The 12,291-nt window shown below is 42.1% G+C and overlaps 1 protein-coding gene across 4 annotated transcripts in view; it reads right to left on the minus strand.

Moving 5' to 3' along the window:
- The window catches only part of DPF3 (double PHD fingers 3), a 1,486,280-nt gene that overhangs the window by 357,032 nt on the left and 1,116,957 nt on the right, over positions 1–12,291 (minus strand). For all 4 annotated transcript variants that reach the window (XM_044074663.1, XM_044074664.1, XM_044074665.1 and 1 more), the window contains one exon: positions 8,479–8,607. In XM_044074663.1, coding sequence (XP_043930598.1) covers positions 8,479–8,607 — 129 coding nt within the window. The remainder of the gene's footprint in view (positions 1–8,478; positions 8,608–12,291) is intronic.

Genomic DNA, 12,291 nt, shown 5'->3' on the forward strand with positions numbered 1-12,291 from the left:
TGCTAAACCTAGGTGGCTGTACCTACAAGAAATCCTTAACTGTTTGCATAGATTTTGCTTTTCCTTCCATCTTTTTTAAGACCTCTTCTGCCTTAGTGCCAAATAAGTTATCTTTGTGCAAGGGGGCATCCAGCAATTTAGACTCGACATGGTCTGGCAGGGGCTATTCCTTAAGCCATGCATGCCTTCTAATGACAGATCCAGTGACTGCTGCCCTACAAGAAGCTTCTAGGGCATCAAAACCACAGTGCAAGGTGTGTTTAGTTACTTGACTTGCAGAATGCATTAACTCTTGTAATTCTTTAGATTCTGCCCAAGCAGGAAAAGAAAACATTTTTTGTTTATGGAGTTCCAGGGTATGTTGCTGAAATTTCAGCATATGGAGCTGACAATTTAGTGCCCTGATAACAAGAGTAGCTGAGGTGTATACTTTTTTACCTCATCTGTCCAGTGCTCGGGAATCCCTATCTGAGGGTGTGGGATTCTTAGCAGAGGTTGCTTTAATCCCTTTAGGTCCTTGAGAAATTACCTCAGGGTCAGCAGTAGGGATTTTAAAAAGAAGTTTGTGTGAGTCACGGACTCTGTAATACCCATCAGGTTTTCTGGGTGCAGGAGGGAGGGTGTCAGGAGTCGAGCTGGATTCCATGAAAACATCCTTCACAACATCCAGGACTGGGGGGATGGCCAAGGGTCTGTGCTATGGAAGATCTAGGAATTCCCCAAGTCTCTTTTTAGACTGAGGGTAGTCCTGACCCTCCCATTGGAAATGCTCCCTTAAGGTATGCAAGGTTTCCCCAAAGGAAAAATCCTCTGGTGGAGAGGCTGAAGGAATGGAATCCTCTGCATCAGAATCCTCATAAGTAGAGAAGGGTTGCATGTCTTCATATCCAGATGCATCAGATTCATCTGACTCTTGTTCAGACAGAACTACAGGGGACAGATCTCTCTTCCTTTTGGATGGAGTAGCTTGGCTTCCCTTGATCAGCATGATAAGGTCTTCTGCCTTTTTAAGCATTTGAAACTGAGGCAAGGAAGCAGGCGTGTGAGCGTGGGTCATCGGTTTCTTGGGTGTGGTCCATACCCAGGGCCTTAGAAACTCAGTAGTTTTTGAAAGAATGGTAGTCGTGAAAGAAGTCATCAGTTTGTGTCGAGAATCAGTAGTGTGAAGGACTTCCTCTAAAGCCGGTGCCTGCTCAGCAGCTCTGGACCCATCCAAGGTAGAGACAACCGCAGGATCCTTAGTTAAAGAAGAGTTTTGCAGCATACCAAACTCCAAAAGGGTCTCTGTAGCGGCCTGCGAATCCACAGAAGCGGGCATTAGGGGCTGTGAAAGTACCTCACTGAGGACCAGAGAACTGACAACTACCTTAATGGAAACATCGTCATTAGGTTTGGACCTATGCGGTCTGTCTCTGTCTTACCTTTACGTTTTTTCAGAAGATCTGCTGTCAGATGGCTTACTGAAGCCATAACAGAATTCGAGGACTGTAAGCGACAATATCTCGTTACAATAAGGGCCCAATGACGGATAGTTCTGGTGGTTTACTATCACATGTTCGAGTGTGAATTGTCCAAAAGATGATATTACTGACGCGTTTGGAAAACAGATGATTGCAGGATGAAAATGTCGAATAATGTGTCTGATGACATCCAATCGACATTTTCGAACAGCCATATGCAAATTAGGAAATACCGCGTAGTACATCTCCACTACAATGTTATAATAGAAGCAGTAGTCTTAGAGATGTAATACACACATAGCACAGCATCACCATCCATGTTTAAATGAGCTTGGGAGGGTGGCTTAATGGCTAAGGTGCTTGCCTTACAAACACAAGGTGCAGGGTTTGAGTCTCACAAGGGATAATTGGCTAAACTTAAAATGGCTTGCAAGGGCAGTTAGCTTAGTACTAAACTATGAACCTATTAATTTGGGTGGGAGGATGGCATAATGGTTAAGGTGTTTACCTGGCAAACACAAGGTGCAGGGTTTGATTCTCACGTGGGGTAATTGGCTAGGCTTAAAATGGCCCACAAGGGCAATTAGCCTAGTACTAACCTATGAGAACCTATGAGCTGATGCTTTAGGCTGTCAATGTGGTTACCGCTGTATAACTGTTGTGATGCCGGAACATCCATTTCAAATGGCCACATATCAAGTGTTCACCAATGTGCTGTAACCACCACAAAATGAATACAAAACACAAGCATAGCCAAGTAATTGCTCCGCATTTCCGAACACTGTGCTCCACCCAAGTGTACTCTCAGTTGACACTGTGCAATCCAGATCAAAAGTGTATGCACGGTAACGATTCTAAAATGAGCAATGTTTTTCCATTAGTGCAGCAAACCCTCTACATGTAAATGTATCCCATTTAGCCAGCAGTCTTGTAAATGTTTCTTCCTTCACTTGCAAACGCCTCCATTTAGGTGACGGAGGTGCACACATGTCGACTCTCAGCAACAGATGCTCTAAATGGTTTTGTTCTATCTGAATAGCCTCCAACACGTCTATGATGTATAATCTTTTCCTCCCTAACAGACTTCTAAGACCCCTGTGCCACCCTTCCACTGCATTTTGGGATCTTGGAGCCCCTTGAACAGCAGTATCATTTAGATTCCAAAATTGATCATCAAATAAAGGTGGTATTCTCTTGGATGCTATGCCTCTCATACCACACCGCTGGGGTTTCCCTATGATGTAGTTTTCTTTGAAGAAAGTACACAGCGGTTGCGCTGCCTCAGGCATATCATTCAGTATACTATCAAAAGTAGTGACAACATCTCTTGGGTGCAAGAAAGCTAGCGCAGGAACTTCTTTGCATAAGGAAGAAAATGTCCGACATTTACTAAACTCGCTGGCTAGGTGCAGTCGCTGTATATGCCTCCAAAGTATCTGGTTTAGATGGAACCAGCAACCTTTGGGATTACTATGAGGAAAATTCCGCTGTATGGAATTTACAGTGCCCTTCTCAAAATCACTTAGAATTACTCTTGGTGACTGTTATGGAGTTTTGCTCACATACCAGTTTAACGTTTTTCCAAAACAGGTCATATGTTACCTCGGCTTTACTGGAGAGTAACCCGTACACAACAGGGATAGTTTTTCTGTATTCTACACCAGGCAGTAGGCAATGGACTGTATACATTTGTTTGCAGTCAACATTATATAATGGAAAAGTGTCATCAACCATCAAGTATTCAGCTTGAGATAACATTTGTAAGTTCTTCATAGTGGTAATAGTCACTACACTATTACATATCCCGCCATCGCTATCATGTTGGACTATAAAGCTACCGTTTTTAATAAGTAACATGTCGATATAAGCTGTTTCAGGCTAGTAAATCCCTTAAAGTGATCTCTTTTCACTTTGTTCCTACATCTAATGACAGACTGTTTCAATGCGTTGGTGTTGGGTAATTCACTTGTTATATCTGTGGATGTGGTTGCTAATACCTCCGACACCACTCTGCAACGATCTTCAACAGATTGAACATCTCTATGCTTAATAGCAGTTCTCACCTTACATACTTCTGGTTTCCTGGAGTCTGGTGCATGGTAATGCACCATTGATTTCAGCAATACGTCCCAGTCAACACTAGCCTCTGTGACACCTCTACCCCTACACTTCTCCCTATTAAGTACACAACACCAATAATTTCTAGTTGTGCATGCCTTCTCTAGATAATACTGATACCCATCCACCACAAGCATTTTCCGTCATTTTTGTGTTTCTGTTGTGGAATATACTTCGTTTATTGTGCCTGGCAATCCTGCTTTGCAGTTTCGCTAACCTGCAGATAGAAGCATGTCTGTCAGGGTAAATAGAGCTTCGCAGCACAGCTATACTGACATATGTCTATTACGAATGTACATACCAGACTGTCGCTTTCCACTGTGAGCTTCTTGTTGCTGTCAGTAACTACTAACCCGCACCAATGTGTAGCACTCTAACATCTGATTTTCGGTGTTTATTTCGTACCTCTGAGATACCCGCGCTGTATTTTGTGCGACATACAGTTTGGTCGCATTACTACTGCGCGATATCCAATTGAGCAATTTACAGGTGTTGTTTGGCATTTAGCTGTTTGGCCTTTTGACAGTCGGTGACGTGAATCAGGATTCAGCATTGCAGACATATATTTTTCAGAAAATTCACACTCGAACATGTGATAGTAAACCAGTTTTGGCATTGAACAAAGCACAGAAGCGACAATGGGGGACGTCGTGGTCTGGGCCTAAACAAGTGATGCAGTAAGAATGGAAGTCTCTGTGTGGTATTTGCTTTCCACAGGCGAGACAACTTTTTCTGACATCTGTTAGTGCAAGAAAAAAGGACCCCCAATGGGGTACTTAGCTTTAGAAGACTTCAACTTCAATTCGGTAGACGAAAACTCAGGTAGCAGCCGACCGGCACTCATGTGAACTGCTTCTGTTTTGGGCTCCAGGGCAAGAAAGACTGATGTAATGGCGTTGGCTGCCTTACTTTATACTACTGATGACCTGATGTCAGTCCTGAAGCAACAGCAACTGACATAGAAATACTAAGTCTCTGGTATTCGGGCCGGCTAAGGGCTACCCTGGCAGGGATAACCCAAATGTGTTGACTGCAACAGTGAAACACAAAGAACATCCAGTGCTGCTTAGGCCAGAAGCAAGTCACCAGCAAGATTATTGGTCTGTTCCATCGGATCGTCAATAGAACCTTTGGGATTGGCAGGGGGAGACATAGATGTACTTCTCCTTCCAGCTGACAGATGTGGCATTCATTATCCAGAGCCTGGGAAAAGGAGCCCTGGAGCAAAACAGCTTGAGCTGTCTGTTGAGTGCAGGCAAACAGACCTATTTGAAGAGTAATCCATCTGTGGACTATTTAGCATCTATTCACAAGGGTCTTTCGTGGACCTGCTTAGAGAATCTGAGAGTACATGGTCCTCTGACGGGATGTACAGAGACTGATGGGATATATTTGCCTTTATAGCCTGATCCCATGCCAGTAGAGCTAGCCTGCACAGCTGATAGGACTTGGTTCCCCTCTCACAATTTGTTGATATGCCACATCACTGTGGGGATCCCCTCCCACCATTTTTTGATATGCCACATCACTGTGGGGTTCCCCTCCCACCATTTGTTGATAAGCCACATCACTGTGGGGTTCCCCTCCCACCATTTGTTGACATGCCACATTATTGTGGGGTTGTCTGTGAAAATTCTGACAGGGCAAAGGTAAGAAAACCCTCAAAGGTCTTGAATAAGAGCATTTATTCATTTGATACTGATGTCTTCTCTCATCTGTCTGGGAGATTACTGGCTGTGAACTGATGAAGGGCCTGTTTAGTCTCTACAAGCCAGATCTGATGCATGTGTGTGCAGTTCCTGGTTGGGAGTGGGTGGACGAAAGGAAAGGTCCAGGTTTCAATTGCCCTGGGCTCTCCACCACTGTAACCCTTTCTTCAGAAAAAGCAAGAATGAGATTTGGAAGAACAATGGATGACAATGCTGAGACCATAGCGATTTCAGGTACCACTAGATCCTTCTCATGTGCAGTTCAGCAAAAGGTACTATCAGAATGGCAGCTGCCTTGAACTCCTGAGTTCTCAGAATCTCCCTTACAGTGGTAGATTGAAGGGTAAGAAGGGACCGTCCTTTCGCTTGTGGGAGAAAAGCAGTCATCAACTGGCTCGCCAATCTGCAACCCCAGAAAACTAGACCCTGCGAAGGTGTTGGAGCAGATTTTTTTGAGACAGAGGGAATCCCAGTCTCTCCAGAGCAGAGAATGTGAAACAGAGAGGCAGACATAGGGGTGCACTGAGAGGTTGCCTTGATAAGGTGATCACCCAGGTTAAGGAAAATTTGAATTCCTTGAGTTCTGCAAAACTCAATGGCTGTGGTAAGACACTTTGCGAAGTACATGGGAGTAGAAGATAAACTGAAGGGTAAAGCTGAGAAATGAAAGTGCAACGAAAAGGCAGGGAACCTGAGAAATTTTCTACAGGTGGGGTGAATGGGGATGTGCAGATATGCAGCCTTTAAGACCACAGAGACCAGAAAAGCTTTGAAAGGATGAAAGAGTTTTCAGTGACAGCATCTTGAAAGTTGGTACTTTTAAAAAGCTGCTGAGGTGAAACAGATACAGAATGGGTCTCCAAGTATCTTATTTTCTGAGGACCAGGAAAATTCCTGAATAAAAGGCCTCTTCCATTCTATGGTGCACTGGTTGAGGAGACCCTTTAAGAGAGGAGGAAGTAAGTGCATTTGATGGGAAGCAGGAATACCCCTCACTGATGGAATTACCCTCCAAGACATCTTGGAACCTTGTTAAATGACTAATAATACCCACTTGTCTGTAGTGATGAATTCCCAGGCTGAAAGAAACTGGATTAGCTTTTTTGACAAGCATACTCCTAGACCAAGGAGAGAGGAAGGTGTTGGCATATAGGCCGATGTGTATAGAAAGAGAGGTTTTCCAAACTTGGAATCACTGGTAGGTTGATAAAAATCTTTTCCTGGGCTATTTCCTGCATTTCTGAGAGGGTTTCTAATGCCTACAGACAAAGGAAGTGGACCTATCTGGGTAACTTCTTTGATAATACCAGGAAATGAAGTGAAAAAATTTGGCTTAAAGTCCTACATCATTTTACCATTCTCTTGCAGAGTCTTGAAAAGTTATGCTGCAGAGTGTCCAAATAAAAGATCCCTGCGAAGGGGAGAATCCAGAAGCTCAGCCTTATCCTCAGGGAGGGACTGTAGGTGAAGCCAAGAAAATAACTGATCCAGTAGCAGTAGTCCTGAAAGAAGCCTCTGCAGCATCAGAGCTGCATTTTATGACACGTTTACCAACTTGGTTATCCCAACCAAACATAGAAATCACTTGCTGCTTAGAATCTGAATCCTCAGGGTCCGCTACGGTCTTCCTTAGATCCCGTAACAAGGATAAAAGGTATTTTGTCGTGTCAGTCTAGCAATTTAAAGCTCTGAAAGCAACTGCAGCAGAAGTACAAACCTTCTTCCCATCCCTGTCAGTGGTCCTGCTAGCTCTGCCAGATGGCACACGCTTAGTCAGTTTAATAGTAGAAATGGAGAAAACAGAGGGATCTGTTTAACCAGATTTTTGTAGAGAAACTTAAGGCCCATGGGTACCTTATAAATTCTATCAGGCTTCTTGGATGAGAGATGGGAATCAAAAGAAGTTGTTGATGCAGCCAAGAAGGCCTCCAAGACTGGAGGGACAGGAGATGTAGGAGCCCCTACCTCCAGCTGGCTTGTAGCATCTTTTTGAACATCTGGACACCTGCTTGGACTCCCAATCAAAGTGCTGCAACATTTTAATAGTTTCCTCAAAGGAGATTTCCTCAATGGGTGAGTCAGGGGACAAAGTGACCTCATCAGGGGAAAGCTGACCTGGAGTATAATCCTTGATGAATATTCTAAGAAATCTTCCAAATCTGATTCCTCCACAGATGAGGATTCATGCAGTCTCTTCTGATGGGGAAACAACATTGGGGAAAGCAGACTAACAGGACAGAAGATCCTGCATTTGGACTGGCATTAAGACAGTCTGTGGATATTAACCTCCTATGTTCTTTATGTACCCCAACACTCACAGGCTTAGCTCATTTGCTAGACATATGAGCATATGGAAGGTTTATGGTTTTGGTATGCCAGACGGGCATCAGATTACTTCAGTGAGATAACCCAATGGTATTATGATACTGAAACAGTGATCTAAACAAGGAAATCCCTAGCAACTTCAGTCTGATTCTACCAGAGATCTCCTCTTCTAACCTTATTGGTTAAAGCCCTGCCAAATAGCAAGCGCTTGCCTTTCATGAAGCTATAATCGGTCAGGTTAGGAGCCCTTTTCTGTACCTCTTACAGGCTTACGACAGCCCTGTTACCTTACTTATTTCTGCCTTATTGATTGCATCACTGCTCTTTGTTAACATGACAAAGCACGCATCTCAGTTTCACTTTGTTGTTCTATGCTGACATGCATTTTGTTTACTCCTAACAAAGGCGGCAGAAAATGGGGTAGTGTTAGTAGCACATTTTTTGACATTCTTACATGCACTGCCTTGCGAAGAAGCAGTACGTAGCTAGGGAAGAGTCCACAAAGTTCTCTCAGTCTCAAGCTGTAATGATGCGCGGTATACACTCACCCAGCCCTCATTTCTATAATGAGGGAATCAGCTGGAGAATAACATGTGGTGGGAAGTCATTTTCATGTGTTCTTTAATGAGTTTGTGCTTCATGAGTTGTTGATCCTATTTAACAGGATAGTTTCATTTAATGTTAGTATGTTACTGTTTTCAGACATTATTCATCTTCTTTCCAGTAACTAGTAAAGATTAACAATTTGTGGACCTTCTCAGTATTTAAAAAAAGGGGGAGCCATAACATCTCAAGAAAAAGAAAGAAAATTAAATGCATGGTGTACTACATGCCATTAAAAAAAAATGACATGGAAGTTCACCTACCTGAACGACCACAGTCTGAGCAGGACACCAGTTCTTCTGGCTGCCCGGTCTTCTTGTTCATATTGGAACCGCCCAAACAGAAGTCACAGTAATCGTTTGGAATTATTACTCCATCTGGCCCTTTCCGGGCTAATGCAAAACAACAATACAAAGTGTCAGCAGGAACGACAGACAAGACTGGGCAATTACAAATTTTAAGTCACAGAATGATAGACATTAAAGGTTGAAATCTACTCAGTCCTCACTGGATAATTTAATATTGGGATAGAGAAGCGCATGTGCACAGCCAAGAAACATTAGCAGTCATTGGCAAACATCATTCAAACTTCATTCTCAACACAACCAGTCAGCAGTACATCTTTGATAAGGCCAGATATCTATTACCCTCCAAAAGTCTTTTAGCAAACACAGCTGTTCTCAGTGTCTATTTTTTATTAGTAGACAATACAGTACATCTATAATACAGAAACTGTACAGTGAAATCTGGTGTAATGAAACAAAAAAAACTAGTACAGAGAAATCTGGTGGAATAAATTAATTCTAATTTAATATCTGGCAAATTACATTGACTACACAACACGCCGTACAATTTCAATTTTTAAAGTCAGTTGTTAACTTCAGTAATTTGATATGCTCTTCCACTTCCTGCATTCTTAGTACTGTATCTAGCTCTGTTTAAAACCCAACCAGAATCCACTTATGTTAACATTACATTACGGTACATGGCTGATGCAAACTGTAGCACGTCTTTAGCTTGTTATAAATCCTTGCCTAGAATGCTTTACAGCACAACTTTCAACTGTCCAGAATTTTGCAAAATGTCCAGATTTCTGTCTCATATTTTTGGCCTGTTCCTCATAAAATCTCTTGAGTTTTGGAAATCATTGAAGACTGAAGTGACTATATAAATGATGGACATTTAAGTTTCAGACTTCATATCCATCAGAAAAATGCATGCTAATGCAAAACCTGTTATTCTAGCAAATTTAAAATCTAATAAGGGCAATAAATTAAAATATGTCTCTAATTTGGGGCTTTTGTCCCACCATTGTGTTTGGCTTTGCCCAGAATTCTGGTTGTGAGGTATGCTTTACAGCAATCTAGTATGTTATCCTTTACAGCTATCTCCTTTTCACCATTTATTTTCCATACATTGACAGTAACTCAGACACAGAAAAAAAAATTAGCTTCATGTATTTTTCACTATTTGCCAACAAGAACAGCCTAATCTTCATCCATGCATGCATGCAAATGTTAAAATAATATAGTTAATTTACTTGTGATTTGTGACAGACGAGTGCCAGTAAGAGTGAAAGGGAAGGTCTACAAGAGGGTAGTGAGACCAGCTATGTTATGTGGGTTGAAGACAGTGGCATTGACAAAAAGGCAGGAGTCAGAGCTGAATGTGTCAGAGTTAAAGATGTTAAGATTTGCACTGGGTGTGACGAGGGTAGACAGGATTAGGAATAAGTATATTAGAGGGTCAGGCCAGGTTGGAAGGTTTGGAGACAAAGCCAGACAGGCAAGATTACATTGGTTTGGACATGTGCTGAGGAGGGATGATGGGTATATTGGAAAAAGGATGCTAAGGATGAAGCTGCTAGGTAACAGGAAGGTCTAAGATAAGATTTATGGATGTGATGAGAGAGGACATGCAGGTGGTTGGTGTGACAGAGCAAGATGCAGAGGACAGGAAGAAATGAAAACAGATGATCCCCTGTGGTGACCCCTAACGGGAAGAGCCGAAAGAGAAGAAGAAGAAGAAGACTTGTTTTAACCAGACAATCAGAATCGTAAAGCCCATTTTCAGCAGAGGACTTGAGAGAAAATCTCTAGCTCAACACAGAAATAGAAAAAAAGAAAGGACAAATGGAGCCATCACATTACATTTGATATTATAAGATACAGACCACATCACAGCCCTTGATGTTACTGACAACATACACAGAACACAGATGACTATATGCTGATTTACCAAAATGCACAAATATTGAAACACAGGTGATCAAGGTCAGGATTTCAAAAATCAAAATACATAAAAATTCACAGCATCAGAAAACAAAATGTAGCAGAAGGAAGAGAGCTTCCTTTTGCAAGCCAATCACCAATGAATTCAGACGTACTTTGTCTAAATTGTAGTAGTGCTACCATTTTTTTAAGGTAAGTTATAGGGTTAAGGATGAGCAGAGAATCTTAGCCTGCATTAGTGAAGTCTCACAGGGCTCCATACTTGGATCCAGAATTTTTTTTTTTTTTTTGCTTTTCTCTGGAACTACAGGGGTCCTTGTTGGCTTTTAATGTTACCTCTGCCACACAAAATGAAACACAGTTACTGTGTAAGGAGACTGCACACGCATAACCAAATGTAATTCCAGGGGAAGTTCCAAAGCAAAAAGAAATAAGTACTTTCAAAATTTTCATGAGTATCTGTAGTTATTTACCTAAATACTGTGTTTTAGGTCTTAGATTACGTGCGTTGAATGAAGATGTACTGCATTACTTTTTACGTAAAGTCAATACATGCACAGTGTGTCTGAGTATGTGTGTGTTCGGGGAACTAGGACCAAAGTTAGGCAAAGGCAGCAGTTAGGGGACTACCAAATGTGAAAGAGTGCACAATGAATATAACTTTATATTACAGGCAAAACAGTACATGTAAATAGATACATCTAGTGAGTTGTTAAAGTACAGTGTCCTAGTTTTGTCATGAGTGAGGGAATTAATTGTATTAGCCTTGACTGTTTAAGACAAACACCTGCGTTGTATCAATGATAAGAGCTTATGGAAAACACATTCTTACAGAAGAGATGCTTAAAGAACTACAGACATCACTCTGCAGAAGGTCAGAAAGCACTGTGGATTTACTCCCTTAAAAAAATAAATATCCATTGCTGCTTGCCAATCAACGGGCCCCTCTTGGAACGTAATTCCCTGTTCGCAGGAGGACTACTAAAGCAGTTAAGTCATTCACATGGGGATAGAGGCAGATAAAGCATACTTTTAGGGAGGAAGCCACAAATCTCACTATGTTCTTAGACTGAAGATCCCTTGTATAATGTCTGGAGTAAGTGTACAGAGTGGTCCGAGTGGCTACTTCACATATACTATGTAGTGATGCATTTCTAAAGTCTGCTGTGGTGATTGCTACTCTGGTAAAGTGGGCCTTCAGTGGTCCTCTGAGGCTGCTCATAATTAGTTTAAAAAAAAAAAATAGTTTAAATGTTTAAAACTGGCCTGTCCTGCTTGCCTCTCCTGGATAATACAATGAACCAGCCAAACTCTCTGACCTTTGTCCTTGCAATGTAATAACTGAGCTGCCGTTGTATATCTACTAAGTGTAATATCCCTTCTCTTTTGATTTAGGAGCTGGATATAAACAGGCATCAGTACAGCCTGATTTATTGATTAACTACCAAATCAGATATTAACTCTGACATAAAAGAAAGCTTTTTTTTTGTGTTTGCATGACCTTCTAAACCAATGACTGCCAATCTGTCCATTCACCCTACCAATGGTGGTGAGATCCAGGCTTTACTCTTGGCCAAAGGAAAGCAATATAGCCTATTTGTTCTTGACCCAGGGCAAACTGGTCCTTTCATTCCACCAAGGAGAGGGCTGAGAGGTAGGGAGTTGCCCAATATGGGTTTTATGTGGGTCTCCCTCCCAGTCCCAACCTAGCCTACTCTCTGTGGTTGCCAGTGGATTCATTATGCTGTGGTCTGGAATACAGCAGGCCTCTACACATGAGCCTTACAACTCTATGTACACTACTTGCCCAATGGGTCAGCAGTGCAAGAGATCTAGTTGCCTCAC

This window comes from Protopterus annectens, chromosome 6.part0, assembly GCF_019279795.1.
Source record: "Protopterus annectens isolate FY-2018-M chromosome 6.part0, PAN1.0, whole genome shotgun sequence".
Taxonomy (NCBI): Eukaryota; Metazoa; Chordata; order Ceratodontiformes; family Protopteridae; genus Protopterus; species Protopterus annectens.